Source organism: Danio rerio, chromosome 2 (genome assembly GCF_049306965.1).
Source record: "Danio rerio strain Tuebingen ecotype United States chromosome 2, GRCz12tu, whole genome shotgun sequence".
NCBI lineage: Eukaryota > Metazoa > Chordata > Actinopteri > Cypriniformes > Danionidae > Danio > Danio rerio.
Window position 1 is genome coordinate 54,865,133 of NC_133177.1, and position 17,652 is coordinate 54,882,784.

The window sequence follows — 17,652 nt, forward strand, 5'->3', positions numbered from 1 at the left end:
ACATTATAAAAAGGTGTGTGTGAAGTCAAAAGATGTGAGAATAAGATCAGATTTAAATTGTTGTACTCTACCATATTGAACCTTGAGGTAAAACTGATATATAACAGTCCCCGTTTCTCCAGTCTCCACAACACAATAATAAAGTCCACTTTGATTCTCCCGCAGGTTCCTCATAGTCACAGTAAAGAGACTCTGATCAGGATGATCAATTACTAACAGATTCTTCTCTCTTGTGTTTGTGTATTTATCAGTTTCTAAATAACACTGTTTCTTCAGCTGTGTGTATTGCTCATTATAATGACATGGGATGGTGACAGATCCTCCAGGCCGAACAGTTAACGCATGATTTGAAAATTCATTGTAGCTGTCAGCACCTAAACAAACAACACACAACTGTTACTGCGTCCATGATTAAGACAAAATCACTTGTTCTATCATTACATATAACACACTAAAAGCAACAACAACTGATCATTATACCTGTCGTTATAAATGAATGTATAGGATACACTAGAAATGGACCACAACATGTGATACTCACTCAAAATAAACCAAAACCCGATTGAAATGTAGAGTATTGTTGCTGTTGCGTACGCTGCCATTCTGTTTCTCTGTCAGCATCTAGTGGTTTAACTGGGTTGTAGTGGCTGATCTACTTCCCTTTTCCTGCCAATGACTAAACAAAATTAGAATAATGGTTATCAGCACGTCATGTCAAGTAGCTCTTTTTCTCTCTCTCTTCAAGGTCTAAATAAAAACACACTATTATCTTCCGTCCTCACATAATCGCATAACATGGAAAGCTTTGAGTGAGGTCTCATTAACAAAATGATGAAGCTGATCCATTAGAATCTAAACAACATTTATTAATCCAAATATATCTGAAACTTCAGTTGTGTGTGTTTGACTATATGTGTGCTGTTGTTATGACTTCACTTTCATCTCAGCTTCCCGTTCTTTTCGTCCTTCATGTTGTCTTCAGTGGAAACAAAAATGCCCATTATCTTACGCTGACCAAGTATAGACAATAGAGGAAACACATGAGTATTAATAAAGCAACGGAACATTAACATCTCACTTATTCTTCAGTGGGCATCACAGTTATTTTTATTATTATTATTTTTTTTTAATAATTCAAGTTAAATTAAAGCTTCAGGTACATAATAATATTTATTTTCATTTCTGCATGTACAGTGCATTTTTAACTTTTTAACTTGAATGATAATTTAACAAGCAATATACACTGTAAGGTTTCAGAAGGTTTGTAATCTTAATAATTAACAATAGCCTAGATTAATTCATGAAGATTTTTTTAAACTGTTGCCTATTGTAAGTTATTTACAGTTTACAATGATTGTTTCCTTGAGCACTGTACAAAAACAAATTACTCAATACACACAGCCAGTGTTTTCCCCATAAATAATCTAATTGATTGCAAATATTTACATGTATTATTTTATGATAAAATACTTAAATGCTTCAAACATCAATTATAATATATATATATATATATATATATATATATATATATATATATATATATATATATATATATATATATATACATATACAACCGGGGTAAATTCATTTGAAATTTAATTAATTTCCCCAGTAATACAATCCTATTTAGTTTTGTTTGTTTTTAAGCGCTGCCCCTTTAAGAGTTCACGCACACACAAACGCGGAAAAAAAACAGAGAGCGCAGTGTGAAGCAGTTACACACAGAGAGAGAGAGAGAGAGAGAGAGAGAGAGAGAGAGAGAGAGAGAGAGAGAGAGAAAGTGGATACAACTGTTAAAGATAGAAAGTTTGCAGTTTTGTGTTAACTTGGGAGCATGTACTGTAGCAGATGCATGTGGTTTAGAGCTGGGCGATATGGAAAAAAAATTATCACGATAATTTTTTTTATATCTGTCGATATCGATATTTATCACGATAAATGTAAAATCTTTATATCTATCAAATATATAAGATTTTCAGCATGCCAATGGATTTGTGCAGCCGATTTAACACATTTAGTAAAAAGTTTTAGCTGTCTGACAATATAAATAATAAAATAATAAACAAAAGAACAATCTTAATTCAGAATTTACTTGTTCAAGTTTTCAACAACCAAATACATTACCTACAAGTTATTATTGTTCAACATCAGAAAAAATAAATATACCCGGTTTGGAACAACGTTAGTTTATGGTCACAGAATTTTCAGTCACACTTTAAGATAAGGTTCATTAGTTAACGTTAATGCATTTACTAACATGAACAAACAATGAACAATACATTCACTACTGTATTTGTTCATGCTAGTTAACGTTAGTTAATGAAAATACAGCTGTTCATTGTTAGTTCATGTTAACTCATGGTGCATTAACTAATGTTAACAAGCATGGACTTGAATGTTAAAAATGCATTAGTAAATGTTTAATTATGATTAATAAATGCTGTACATGTGTTGTTCAGGATTAGTTCATGATAGTAAATGCATTAACTAATAAACCTTATTGTAAAAAGTTACCGAATTTTCAGTTTTGGATGAACTCTCCTTTTAATCGTATATGGTGAATTTAGGGTGAAATATACTTTAATGTATTTTATTTAGGGATGCTAATGATTACTTGATCTATTAATTGTCGATAACGCTTTCATCGATAGATCTTATCGATGACTGACTAAGCATGGACATATAAAGGTTTAGTTGTGCTTTGCGCTGTGAGACGCATCCACGCATTATATAATCAAGTGTGTGCAGTTTACCTTATGCTGTCACCCTCTTGACATCCCATATTGCGGGACGCATAAACCCTTTGTTATGCGCATATCTCCGAAATATCCACGCGTGTTTTAACCAAATTTGTCTAACAGACTAGCACGAATAGGTCTATGTAGACTCTCAATTTACAAATCGCGCATCACAATGAAAACATGCGGGGAGCCAGCCGGGGAGCCTCCGTTTGCACAGCGAGCTTCTACGCTCCATCCAAGTTTATTCTTCCGAGGTAACCCAAGAAATCTATCAGTGGTGCGAAAAGACTGTACAGTTCATGCTGCCCAGAGCGCGTTTAGTTAATGAATTAAAATGAAACCGTGAAAATAGTTTGATGGATCGTTTTGGCGCTAAAGCATATCGGACTTGTGTTAAAGCGATTCACCTCAGATGTTATTCGTTCTCGTTCATGCTGTAGATAACTGACCAACAAAATATACATCAAAATTAAGTTACACATTATACAAAACGAAATTCGTTACAAAAAGATACATTTTCAAGGAAATATGTAGCCTATATATTTATTTAGTTCGTGCCCGCCTTAAACAACTGCGGGTGGATGATGCTTTAATCTGTGGTAAAAAGGATTTAATTAATGATCCACTGTTGTTGTAAACGTCTGTCATATATTTGCTGCATTTTTAATATGTCATTATTTTAAAGATTATGTATTGAGCATCTGATTTCTCCTCTGTGATTATGTCCTTTAAATAGGCTATATAAAGGCTGGTTATTTTACCGTCGATGAGAGACAATAGTGGTATACAGATTACATGTCATGTGAGGCTGCTCTAATCTATTATCACTCCATGATCATTTCTCACATCACTTATTGTTTAACCACTTGGTCCCAAGCCAGCATCACTACTCTGAAGCCACTTAAATCTTTATACAAACAATCCATAAAAACCCTTGATAAGAAATCAGTAGAATATCACCATTGTTTAATATTAAAGAAATACAACCTGCTTAGTTGGGAAAATTTAATTACATATGTTCATATCTGTTTAATGTTTAAGACTTTACATAACCCGACTTCACCATTAAATCAGTTTATAAATATTAGAATGACTGCTCAACGAACTACTAGAGGAGGTGACAGAGGGGACTGCATTATTCCTCTCAAAAAAAGCAAATTCAGTCAATCTGTATTTTCAGTGAGAGCTGCTAGGGAATGGAACTCCATCCCACTAACAATTAGAAGATCATGCACTTTTCGTTCTTTTCAGTCTCATGTAAGAAATTGGTTATTGACAAATCAGCATTGTCAGCATTAGTACTGTATTCTAGACACATTTGTACTGTTGTCTTTGGCTTTTTGTCCTCTGCTCCCATCAGTCTGTTCTTTTTTCTTTTCTTTTCTATTTTTTCTTTTCTTTACTTTTTTAACTGTATTTCTTATGAAAGTGTATTTAATGTTTAATGTTGTGCTTCTATTTTAGGTGTGACTTTTTAACATTCTGTAAAGGGTCTACGGATGAAAAATAGCCATTCTTGGCTAATTCTGGCACATTTTACAGTAATGTTTATTAATGTGCATTGACCCTGTAAACAAATAAACTAAACTAAACAAAACAAATATTTTAATATTAAAAGGAAACATAAGCTTGACATCAAAAGAAAATTTATTGTCTTAACAAATACCCTTAAATGATGCAGCCTGCAGTTTACAGCAAGCATTAAGTGTTCATTGAGATGTGATTGAGATTGTGTTGTCCGTCATGTCTTTCGTCTGTCTTTTCGGGTTTTTTTCTCATAAGGCATGGCTTTCGAAAATGATGACACGAGACTGCTGGGTAGCTGCGCTGGTTTACTAACACTTGTTTAGGTCTGTACTTTCTTAGCATCTTCATATGTGGTCTTGTTTTAAATGGTGAAACAGGTTTGTGGTGTTTTTGATGACACAAGACGTCTGCGCAGTTTGCGGTGTACGTTACTCTGTTTTGTGTCGGATAGCAAAAAAATAAGTAGCTCATGACTGAGGTCTAGTGACGTTTCTTGTCAACAATGTCTGTGACTCCGACCTTTTTTACCTTATTTCTTTCTTACTCCTTTCAGTGCAACAGACACTGTATGGCTGTAAACTTGTAAGGCGTGCGGCATCTGGAAGGGCAGGCTGCAAAATGCTTGCGCAACGTTACGCATAGTGCGTAAATATTATCGAGCAATTATCGAACTGTCATTATCATTTTATCGAAGTTTTTTATATCGTGATAATTATCGATATCGAATTATCGCCCAGCTCTAATGTGGTGTGAGTTTGTTTATCTGCTGGCTTAATTTGCTGCTCAGGCGATCATTGTTCCTGCATGTGAGAAATCTCGGTGAGGAAGGGGAATTCTGAACACATTAATTTATGTAAAAAATGCCTTTTCATGTGAATTATCATATGTGTAATGTGTTGTATGTAGTGGAATGTGCTGATTGCTCATTTATTCTGTTTTTTGTTTGCTTTATTAGGCACAGATAAGCCACTGCCGTTGTTTTTCACACATTAAATAGTTTATTAACGTGTTTTTGCACTACTTTAAGTCACATGGGTATTTTTAATTGGATGTTTTGAATACTGTCAAAGAATTTATTCTTATATTTATATATGTTTTTTTCCTTTTCCTGTTGCTGCTCTATTTTTATTTTGCCATAAATCCAACTTTGTTTATTGATTGGACCTGTTTTAAAGCTTGCTACTTATTTCCCAAACAAAGTAAGTTAATGCTGTGTCTCCTTGAGGCTCAGTCCAGAGTAAAAGAATCAATTTTTCTTATAGATGTTTTGGCTGTGTTATTTCCCTGATAAAAGTAGGGTGTTATTGGCCACACACACACACACACACACACACACACACACACACACACACATATATATATATATATATATATATATATATATATATATATATATATAAACACAAAAAGTGCCCTAAAAGTCAGTATAGTGTCATTCAGTAACACTTTTTTACCTCAGTATTTGTGTCTGGAATGTGCCATGAGGTAGATTTTCTATATAGCCACACCATGTATGAACATATACAGTTGAAGTCCATATATTAGATTTCTATATAAAGGGTTTCTAGCTTCTGCATCACATATTGCCATATTTAAACTGATTCAAGTCAGCACCGTTTATATAATATATTCTATTCATTTGAAAAGAGTTTTGAACTCAGTATTGAAGATAATGAGTTAATTAAAAATCTCATTACTTCAACTTTAATGGAGTAAGATCACAGTACTCATATAGATTAGTTTAACTCAAACGGTTTGTAGCAATCGGCTTTCTCAAATGGTTTGAGTTGCCTTAACTTATTGGGTTTTACAGAACTCAGTTGGTTTGAGTTCTCTTCATTTATCAGGTTTTACTGTGCTCAAATTGCTCCATTTACTCAAATAGATTAAGTTCACATTACCTATTAGGATTAGTTTTTGAACTTAAATGGTTTGTTGCATTCGGTTTCCTCAAACGATTTAAGTTACCTTAACTTTAAGGGTTTTACAGTGTGTATACAGTTGAAGTCTGAATTATTAGCCCCCCTGTTTTTTTCGCCAATTTCTGTTAAACGGAGATATTTTTTCAACACATTTCTAAACATAATAGTTTTAATAACTAATTTCTAATAACTGATTTAGTTTATCTTTGCCATGATGACAGTAAATAATATTTTACTAGATATTTTTCAAGACACTTCTATACAGCTTAAAGTGACATTTAAAGGCTTAAATAGATTAATTAGGTTAACTAGGCAGGTTAGGGTAATTAGGCAAGTTATTGTATAACAATGGTTTGTTTTGTAGACTATCGAGAAAAAAACTATAGCTTAAAGGGGCTAATAATTTTGACCTTAAAATGGTTTTAATAAATTAAAAACTGCTTTTATTTTAGCAGAAATAAAATAAATAAGACTTTCTCCAAAAGAAAAAATATTATTAGACACATTGTGAAAATGTCCTTGCTCTGTTAAACATCATTTGAGAAATGTTGAAAAAAAAGAAAAAGAATTCCAATGAGGGCTAATAATTCTGATTTCATCTGTATATAATAATTTCAGAAGAATCAAATTGTGTCACATAATAAAAAAAATTTCAAACCACTCATGCAATAGTTGGTGATTCTAGATAATAAACCCTTAATGTAAGCCCTTTCAAACATTTTTAACCGGTTGAGCTGAAACAAAATTATTACTCCAGTAAATGAAGACAATTGAAAGGCAATAATCTGAATTTGACGTTTTTTTTATTTTTATTTTAGAAGCATACAGAAAATAATCGATTATTCTTGCATTGAAGTAAAACAAATTCACTAGTTTTTAAAGAAAAAAAAAGATTTGCATTTAGCAAAGATAGATGTCAAATGAACTTTAAATGATTAATGAACTCTAGTTTGTTCACTGACTGTAAAGCAGAATATGAATATTTATTATGAGTTTTTATCATCAGATGGTTCTGGTCGATGTCCAGAAACTCTAGCTGTGTGAAAGGCAGAAACGTCTGAAAGACCTGAAAGATAGAAGAGAAAATTTCTGTCTCACATTTGCACACATTCAAACCCTTACATTACAGAAAATATTTTTAGTGATGCATTTTATCAGAAAAAATATAATTAAAACATGTTTCATTAAAGATACACAAGTATCTCAAAATAATAAAAGAAAAAGTACATATATAACATTAGATGTTGCTGACAAAATATATATATATCACAATAATGTAAATTTTTTTTAATGCTTACTTGTCCTTCTGAGTGCCGGTGTCTGTGTTTACACTCACTGTCAAACACAAAAAATAATAAAATAAAATAGTTATTTTTAAACAGAAAAGCCTTACAGCATTGATTAGGGTCTGAGTTTTGCCAACATTTAGCATTTAATAAAAGTGCACAATAAAAATGGTGTTAAACAGCACTAAAAATGGTTCTTTGGCTTGTAATCAGACAGTAACCACTTTAAGTGCTACATACAGTAGCATCTGCATAGCATCTTAACTAATACTAAGAATTACTAAAGATTTTTTTACCTGATTCTGCCTCAGTTACAGTGAGTTGAACAGGAATCATTTGATTTCCTACAGAGCAGAAATACCATCCAGAATCAGAGAGTCTCAGTCCAGTCATCAGCACAGTGAAGGAGTTTTCACCATCATCACTGATCTGCACTGAAGAACTCTGGGATGTGTTCGTCTTCTTTATGAAACACTTCTGATCTTTATATCTGCACCAGCGTTTCTGTTCATTCTTATATCCAGAACTGTAGAAACACTGAACACTGACAGTATCACCTTCATGTCCAGATACACTGCTGCTCATCACAGACACAGCAGGAACTGAAACACACAGACAGCAGACATTAGACATAATAAAAAGGTGTGTGTGAAGTCAAAAAATCTGAGAATAAAATAAGATAAAAAATTTTCTACTCTACCATATTGAACCTTGAGGTAAAACTGATATATAACAGTCCCCGTTTCTCCAGTCTCCACAACACAAAAATAAAGTCCACTTTGATTCTCCCGCAGGTTCCTCATATTCACAGTAAAGAGACTCTGATCAGGATGATCAATTACTAACAGATTCTTCTCTCTTGTGTTTGTGTATTTATCAGTTTCTAAATAACAATGTTTCTTCAGTTGTGCGTATTGCTCATTATAATGACATGGGATGGTGACAGATCCTCCAGGCCGAACAGTTAACGCATGATTTGAAAATTCATTGTAGCTGTCAGCACCTAAACAAACAACACACAACTGTTACTGCGTCCATGATTAAGACAAAATCACTTGTTCTATCCTTACATATAACACACTAAAAGCAACAACAACTGAGCATTATACCTGTCGTTATAAATGAATGTATAGGATACACTAGAAATGGACCACAACATGTAATACTCACTCAAAATAAACCAAAACCCGATTGAAATGTAGAGTATTTTTGCTGTTGCGTACGCTGCCATTCTGTTTCTCTGTCAGCATCTAGTGGTTTAACTGGGTTGTAGTGGCTGATCTACTTCCCTTTTCCTGCCAACGACTAAACAAAATTAGAAAAATGGTTATCAGCACGTCATGTCAAGTAGCTCTTTTTTTCTCTCTCTTCAAGGTCTAAATAACACTAAATAACACACTATTATCTTCCGTCCTCACATAATCGCATAACATGGAAAGCTATGAGTGAGGTCTCATTGACAAAATGATGAAGCTGATCCATTAGAATGAAAACAACATTTAATAATCCAAATATAGCTGAAACTTCAGTTGTGCGTGTTTGACTATATGTGTGCTGTTGTTATGACTTCACTTTCATCTCAGCTTCCCTTTTCGTCCTTCATGTTGTCTTCAGTGGAAACAAAAATGCCCATTATCTTACACTGACCAAGTATAGACAATAGAGGAAACACATAAGTATTAATAAAGCAACGGAACATTAACATCTCACTTATTCTTCAGTGGGCGTCACAGTTATTATTATTATTATTTTTTTGATAATTTAAATTGAATTAAAGCTTCAAGTACAGAATAACATATTATTTTCATTTCTGCGTGTACAGTGCATTTTTAACTTTTTAACTTGAATGCTAATTTAACAAGCAATATACACTGTAAGGTTTCAGAAAGTCAGTAATCTTAATAATTAACATTAGCCTAGATTAATTCATGAAGATTTTTTTAAACTGTTGCTTATCGTAAGTTATATACAGTTCAAAACGATTGTTTCCTTGAGTACATTACAAAAACAAATTACTCATTAGATAAAGTTTTATTAAATCCAAATCATGTTTATTTAATGCTGCCAGTGTTTTTCTTATAAATAATCTAATTGATTGCAAATATTTACATGTATTATTTGATCATAAAATAAAATACTTAAATATATATATATATATATATATATATATATATATATATATATATATATATATATATATATATATATATATATATAGACAACACAAAAAGTACTCTAAAAGTAAGTATAATGTTTATTTCCATGTAATTCTGTAACATTTTTTTTTTTACCTCAGTAATTATGTCTGGAATGTGCCATGAGGAAATGTAGCCGTGCCATATATACACATATACAGTTGAAGTCCATATATTAGATTTTTTATATGAAGGGTTTCTAGCTTCTGCATCACATATTGCTATTTTTAAATTCATTCAAGTCAGCACCGTTTATATCATTAGTGTTTTGTGCCTATTGAATCACTTCAGACAATAACAGGGGTTATATCTGATTACCATAATGTTTACTTTGTTAATTTTCCATTATTCAAATTAACTGGTGATTGGATACACCTTACAGATATTTATTTAGTTTCACCCTTGTATTGTTTAAATTTTCAATTTGCATTTCTTTAATACCAGTACACTTAAAATCAGTACACTAGTAAATCTTACAAAATGTACACCCAGGATATGTTATATACACTGTAAAACCAAACAGTCAACTTTATCAAATGAAATGAGTGTAGTTAATTCAGAAATGACTGAAAGTTAATTTTATTCATTTGAAAGGAGTTTTGAACTCAGTGTTGAAGGTATTGAGTTAATTAAATATTTCATTACTTCAACCTAAATGGAGTAGGTTCACAGTTTGAGTTCTCTTCATTTTTTGGGTTTTGCTGTGCTCAAATTGCTTTATTTACTCAAATGGATTAAGCTCACAGTACTCATTAGGATTTGTTTTTCAACTTCAATGGTTTGTTGCAATCGCTTTATATATATATATATATATATATATATATATATATATAACTGTATATACAGTTAAAGTCAGAATTATTAGCCCCCCTGAATTATTAGCCCCTCTGTTTATTTTTTCCCCAATTTCTGTTTAACAGAGAGAAGATTTCTTCAACACATTTCTAAACATAATAGTTTTAATAACTCATGTCTAATAACTGATTTATTTTATCGTTGCCATGATGACAGTAAATAATATTTCACTAGAAATGTTTTAAGACACTTCTATAGAGCTTAAAGTGACATTTAAAGGCTTAACTGGGTTAATTAGGTTAACTAGGCAGGTTAGGGTAATTAGGCAAGTTATTGTATAATGATTGTTTGTTTTGTAGACTATCGGAAAAAATATAGCTTAAAGGGGGTAATAATTTTGACCTTAAAATGGTTTTAATAAATTAAAAACTGCTTTAATTCTAGCTAAAATAAAACAAATAAGACTTTCTCCAGAAGAAAAAATATTGTCAGACATACTGTGAAAATTCCCTTGCTCTGTTAAACATCATTTAATAAATACTGAAAAAAAGAAAATAATCCAAATGAGGGCTAAAACATAATATATTCTGACTTCAACTGCATGTAATAATTTCAGAAGAATCAAATTGTATTACATAATATAAAACCTTTCAAACCACTCATGCAATAGTTGTTGATCTAGATAATAAACCCTTAATGTAAGCCCTTTCAAACATTTTTGACTGGTTGAGCTGAAACACAATTACTCCAGTAAATGAAGACAGATGAGAGGAAATAATCTGAATTTGACTTTTTATTTTAGGAGCATACAGAAGATAATCGATTATTCTTGCATTAAAGTAAAAACAAATTCACTTCTTTTTTTTTTTTTTTTAAAGATTCGCATTTAGCCAATATAGAGGTCAAATAAACTTTAAACAATGATTATTGTACTCTAGTTTGTTCAACTGACTGTAAACCAGAATATAAATATTTATTATGAGTTTTTAATCATCAGATGGTTCTGGTCGATGTTCAGAAACTCTAGCTGTGTGAAAGGCAGAAACGCCATCTGAAAGATAGAAGAGAACATTTCTGTCTCACATTATGCATTGATTTACACACAATCAAACCCTTACATTACATAACATATTTTAGTCATGCTTAAAAAACAGGATTAAAACAGGTTTCATTAAGGATATACAAGTATCTCAAAATAATTAATGAGAAAGTACATATATGACATTATATGTTGCCGAATTTCTTTAATACTTACCTGTCCGGGTGAGTGCCGGTGTCTGTGTTCACACTCACTGTCAAACACAAAAATAAAAAATAGATATATTTTCAAACGAAAAAAAGATACAATATTGAATAGGGCATGAGTTTTGCCAACATTTAGAATTTTATAAAAGTAGACCCTAAAAATTATGCTAAATGGCACTAAAAAAAAGATTCTCTGGCTCGTAATCAGAGAGTTAACACTAAGTGCTACATACAGTAGCATCTGCATAGCATCTTAACTACCACAAAGAATCACTGAATTTTTTTTACCTGATTCTGATGTGGTTACAGTGAGTTGAAGAGGAAGGATTTGTTCTCCAGCAGAGCAGTAATACCATCCAGAATCAGAGAGTGTCAGTCCAGTCATCAGCACAGTGAAGGAGCTTTCACCATCATCACTGATCTGCACTGATGAATTCTTGGATGTGTTCGTCTTCTTCTCTCTGAAACACTTCTCATCTTTAAATCTGCACCAGCGTTTCTGTTTATCCCTGTATCCAGAACTGTAGAAACACTGAACACTGACATTACCACCTTCATGTCCAGATACACTGCTGCTCTTCACAGACACATCAGGAACTGAAACACACAGACAGCAGACATTGAAAACTGTAAAATGCATATGTGTGAAGCCAGAGAATCTGAGATTATAATAAGAATATATTAATTCTACTCTCGTACCATCTTGAACCTGCAGATAAATTTTATATATAACACCTCCAGGCACCACACCACAATGATACTCTCCAGTGTGTTTCTCCTGCAGGTTCCTCATAGTCACAGTGACGAGACTCTGATCAGGATGATCAATCACTGACAGATTCTCCTCTGTTGTGTTTGTGTATGTATTACATTCATCATTTACTGAGTACCAGTATTTCAGCTGTGTGTTTTTCTCATCATAATAACATGGGATGGTGACAGATCCTCCAGGCTTAACAGTTAATCTATTACTTGAAAATGCATCGTAGCTTTCAGCACCTAAACAAACAACACACAACTGTTAATACTTCTATGATTAAGACAAAGCCACTTGTTGTATCCTGATTTATAACACTGAAAGCAACAACAACTGATCATTATATCCGTCATCACAAATGAATGTATAGGATACACTAGAATATGAGCACAAATGTAATACTCACCCAAAATGAGCCAAAACCCGACTGAAAGGTAGAGTATTTTTGCCGCTGCGTACGCTGCCATTCTGTTTCTCTGTCAGCTTCGGAGTGGTTTAGTTGTTTTGTAATGGCTGATCTGCTTCCCTTTCTTGCCAGTGACTACATATTAAATTGTGTAAATTTCAATGACTAAATCAGTCATTCCTGTCAATGACGAATAACGGTTATCAGCATATCAAGTAGTTCTTTTTCTCTTTCTCTCTCTTTAAAGTCTATTTCAAGGTCTAAATTAATTAGGCTAATGTTAATTAGTAAGTACATTAGATTACAACCCTTCTGAAACCTTTAATTTGACAAGTTAAAATTCACTGGTATACGCAGATATGAAATTAATGTAATCTGTACCTGAAGCTTTAATTCATTTTGAATTACTGTAACCGTCTACTCAAGAATAGGTGAGATATTAATGTTTTTTTTTGGTTAATACTCAATGTGTTTCCTCTAATGTCTATACTTGGTCAGAGCAAGATAAGAGGCATGTTTTGTTTGCACTGAAGACAACATTAGGGTAGAAAGTGAAAACTGAGAAGAAGGTGAAACTACAATAACAGCACACATAGTCGAACATAGGGGAGACCAGGGATGATTGTAACACAATTTTTCTTTAGCACCTAAAACAACCTTTTTTTTTAGCTGCATGACTGAAACTTTTAGGCAAAGTACCCACATTTGTCTACTACAAACGTCAACAATTTAAATTTCTTAAACTATATCACAGACTTTGTGAGATGATGACAAATACAAAGTGGTCATTTGTTACATCCTACCCCACTACTAGGGTAAGTTGTAACACATACTGGGCTAAGTTGTAACAGGTAGACAAAATGCACAAAAACTAATGGTACTAGTGATATGCCACAACAACAGTTTTATTGTAAATAAATGACTGCAGTAATACAATATATGTGAATATTGAAAGTGTATGTGCATATTGTGTGTGTTTGTGCATGCGCAAGTGCATTTGTTTGTGCACATTCATATGTATGTGTGTTTAAGAGTTTGTATGCATTTAAAACAGTTGTTTCAACCTACCCCACCACTGTCACCCATTGTTTAGCTAGCTGTATTAGCATGGTGCTTTGTAATTTGCAGGAGGTTGATACACCATTCTTTACTAGAGAAACTACAGTTCCCCTTCGGTTGGGGAACTTCAGTGCCATGAATGGGAGGATTCGTATCAGAAGCCGCTTATCTGGAGAGTATTGAACGGGCCAATGAATGAAATTAATTGGCAGCGTAAGCTTGCGCAGGTGTGCGACATCTGCAATCATCTCAGCATATAAGCACACCTGAAGCCAGCAGACGCCATCCTTTTCGCTTCAGATCCTTTCTGAGTGAGTCGATGAGGGTTCCTCTTGCTGATCAGCACTTCAGAGCGAACGAGTGTGTCTCCCGGTCCACAGTGGGTCTTCGCGGTGGCAGACGGTCGAGCTGGGTTACTCCCTTGCCTGCGGTTCTTTGGGTCCGGTCCTCCAGAGCGGTGCGTATAGTTGCAACTTTCCTAAAAGAGCAACACAGTCGTGCAGCACGTCCTTTTCAGGATGGCGCTCCGACTGTGCGTTTCTGGATGCGGGGGTTTCCTGTCTCCGGATGATGGACACGATCACTGCATTGCATGTTTGGGGGTCCAGCATGTTAATGCGGTGCTCGCGGGCGGTTCATGTCGTCATTGCGATGCCATGACCGTTGCACAGCTAAGATCGCGGCTAACTTTCGCAAGAGAGCGAGCCACCCCAGTTGCCTCCTGTTCTAAAAAAGCAGCGGGCGCTCGGGCAGATCTGAGGGTTTCAGCGGGAGCTAATCCGCCGCCCACGGGCTCGCGGACCTCTCGCTCCTCACGGCGCTCCATCCAAGCTTCGGGTGGTGAGAGTGATCCGTCTAACCAGATGGTAGCTCTCACACTCGCTGACACCGGAGATCAGATGTCCTCCGCGGCATCGGAGGGTGGGCTTTCACTGTCCGACGAAGATCCGGACCCGCTCGCCCCCTCCGGGCAGGTGAGCGCTGTCAAATCGGATCCTGAAGCGGACATGTTAGCCGTGCTTTCCCGGGCTGCTTCGGCCGTGGGGTTGGAGATGGTTTATCCCCCAGCTCCGCGGCCGGACCGACTAGATGGGTGCTACGTAGAGGACCAGAAGGCGAAGCCTTCGAAGCCTCTCGTCCCCTTCTTCCCGGAAGTGCACAGTAGGCTCACGCAGTCCTGGAGGGCACCTTTCTCTGCCCGTGCTGCGAGTGCCTCCGCCCTCACCGCCCTTGACGGCGGAGCTGCCAGGGGGTATGAGGCGATCCCGTCAGTGGAGCGCGCTATCGCGGTCAATCTTTGTCCGCGCGGCGCCTCTACGTGGCGGGGTTTGCCCCGCCTCCCGTCCAAAGCCTGTAGGTTGTCTGCCTCCCTCGGAGCCAGAGCTTATAAGGCTGCGGGCCAGGCTGCTTCTGCTTTGCACGCGATGGCCACCTACCAGCGCTACCAAGCGCAGGCGCTGGCCGAGCTGCACGAGGGCGGGTCCAACCCAAGCTTATTACATGAGCTGCGCACCGCGACCGACTATGCTCTTCGGACTACTAAGTCCGCCGCGTGTGCGCTGGGGAGGACGATGTCCACACTTGTGGTTCAGGAACGCCACCTCTGGCTAAACCTGGCCGATATGCGCGACGTTGACAAAGTTCGCTTTCTTGACTCGCCCATATCCCAGGCTGGCCTGTTCGGCGACACCGTCGGTGAATTCACCCAGGAATTCAAGGCGGTGAAAGAGCAGTCGGATGCGATGGGCAATGTCATCTATCGGCGTGGCCGTAAGCCCGCTCCGCCCGCCGAGCCATCCACCTCCGCTGTTCCTCGCCGAGGGCGCCCGCCAACGAGTGCTGCCCCGCCCCCGCCTGCGCCTCCGGCCAAGCGGGCGCGGCGTTCACCTCGAAAGCAGGCAGCCCCTCCTGCCCAGGGCGCCGTTAAGTCCGGTAAACGGACCGCGAAGCGTCCCTGAGACAGGCCATCCGGAGAAGAGGAAACTTGCTCTTTCCCCGCTGGAGGGCGGGGCCCCGATAACAACGGTACTTTTCAGTGCCACCAAAACATCAGTAAAAGAGCACTTTTTCCCTTCCCCGGATGTGACTGCACGAGTTCTGCCAGTCCGGGACGCGCTGCCTTCCGGCTCGCAGACTCTACGTGCTTCGCCAGTGGCTCACGAGCGCTGGGGGGACGGTCTCCCTTCCCTCAGCCCTCCAGCCCCCTCTCCGGAGTCAGGGTGCGGAGCCAGAGCGAATCGCTCTCCTCCAGCTTTTCCGCGGGACCCTCGTGCTTCCCGGATCAGCACACCCACTCCGCGCTGCCCCACCGCTGGTACGTCAGCGATTGTAGCGATGACTCCATTAGCGAGGGCTCTGCCTGCCTGGTTAGCGCGGGCCAGCCCCTCGCGGTGGCTCATACGCACAATCAGACTCGGTTACGCGATTCAGTTCGCGAAACGGCCCCCCAAGTTTACGGGCGTGTATTTCTCCAGGGTCAACCCCCTGTCCGCCCCTGTCTTGCGAGAGGAGATTGCTGCCCTCCTGGCGAAGGGTGCAATCGAGCCGGTTCCTCCAGCCGAGATGGAGAGTGGGTTTTACAGCCCATACTTCATCGTACCCAAAAAGAGCGGTGGGTCACGGCCAATCCTAGATCTGCGCGTTTTGAACCGCTGTCTGCACAAGCTGCCGTTCAGAATGCTCACGCAGAGGCGCATTCTCCAATGCGTTCGTCCTCGGGATTGGTTTGCAGCCATAGACCTGAAGGACGCGTATTTCCATGTCTCCATTCTTCCACGCCACCGCCAATTTCTGCGGTTTGCGTTCGAGGGTCGAGCGTGGCAGTACAAGGTCCTCCCCTTCGGGCTCTCTCTGTCTCCGCGGGTCTTCACCAAACTCGCGGAGGGTGCCCTAGCGCCCCTTCGGCTCGCGGGCATTCGCATACTCAGTTATCTCGACGACTGGCTGATTTTAGCCCACTCGCGGGAGCAATTGATTGTGCACAGGGACGAGGTGCTTCGGCATCTCCGCCTACTGGGGCTTCAGGTCAACCGAGAAAAGAGCAAACTCGCCCCCGTGCAGAGGATTTCTTTTCTCGGGATGGAGCTGGACTCGATCACCATGGTAGCGCACCTCTCCGAGGAACGCGCTCGCCTGTTGCTGAACTGTCTGAGGGAGCTCGACAGCAAACTAGTGGTCCCACTGAAGTTCTTTCAGAGGCTCCTGGGGCATATGGCATCCGCAGCCGCCGTCACGCCGCTCGGGTTGCTCCATATGAGACCACTTCAGCACTGGCTTCACGATCGGGTCCCCAGACGCGCATGGCACGCGGGCACACACCGGGTCTCGGTTACTGCGCTGTGTCGCCGCGCCCTCAGCCCTTGGAACGACCCCTCGTTCCTACAGGCCGGTGTGCCTCTAGGACAGGCGTCCAGCCATGTTGTTGTTTCAACAGACGCTTCCAACACGGGTTGGGGGGCCGTGTGTCGCGGGCATGCGGCTGCGGGCCTCTGGAAGGGTGCCCAGCTGCATTGGCATATCAATCGCCTAGAGCTGTTGGCAGTGTTCCTCGCTCTCCACCGCTTTTTACCGGTGCTGGAGCGGCAACACGTGCTGGTCAGGACGGACAGTACGGCGGCGGCGGCGTATATCAACCGCATGGGGGGTATGCGCTCTCGCCGCATGTCTCAGCTCGCCCGCCGTCTGCTCCTCTGGAGTCACCCGCGGCTGAAATCGCTGCG

At 38.4% G+C, this 17,652-nt stretch overlaps 3 protein-coding genes across 4 annotated transcripts in view; all 3 read right to left on the minus strand.

Moving 5' to 3' along the window:
• Window positions 1-17,652, minus strand: part of pigrl2.4 (polymeric immunoglobulin receptor-like 2.4) — a 55,840-nt gene that overhangs the window by 5,731 nt on the left and 32,457 nt on the right. The window contains 2 exon segments of one of the 2 annotated variants that reach the window (NM_001306100.1): window positions 72-374; window positions 542-612. The exons of the other annotated variant lie outside the window; for it this stretch is intronic. Of the exon segments in view, the coding sequence (NP_001293029.1) occupies window positions 72-374; window positions 542-602 (364 nt within the window). The 5' untranslated portion in view covers window positions 603-612. 2 annotated transcript variants of the gene reach the window in all.
• LOC141378950 (polymeric immunoglobulin receptor-like) lies at window positions 6,973-9,622 on the minus strand. The gene is made up of 5 exons (XM_073931330.1): window positions 8,647-9,622; window positions 8,177-8,479; window positions 7,773-8,078; window positions 7,489-7,525; window positions 6,973-7,256 (listed from the first exon to the last, which is right to left on the minus strand). The coding sequence occupies exons 1-5, from the start codon at window positions 8,705-8,707 to the stop codon at window positions 7,223-7,225; spliced, it is 741 nt and encodes a 246-aa protein (XP_073787431.1). The 5' UTR covers window positions 8,708-9,622; the 3' UTR covers window positions 6,973-7,222.
• pigrl2.3 (polymeric immunoglobulin receptor-like 2.3) lies at window positions 11,325-12,939 on the minus strand. The gene is made up of 5 exons (NM_001083878.1): window positions 12,875-12,939; window positions 12,411-12,710; window positions 12,000-12,308; window positions 11,722-11,758; window positions 11,325-11,517 (listed from the first exon to the last, which is right to left on the minus strand). Exons 1-5 carry the CDS (start codon window positions 12,933-12,935, stop codon window positions 11,490-11,492), a joined length of 735 nt encoding a protein of 244 aa, NP_001077347.1. The 5' UTR covers window positions 12,936-12,939; the 3' UTR covers window positions 11,325-11,489.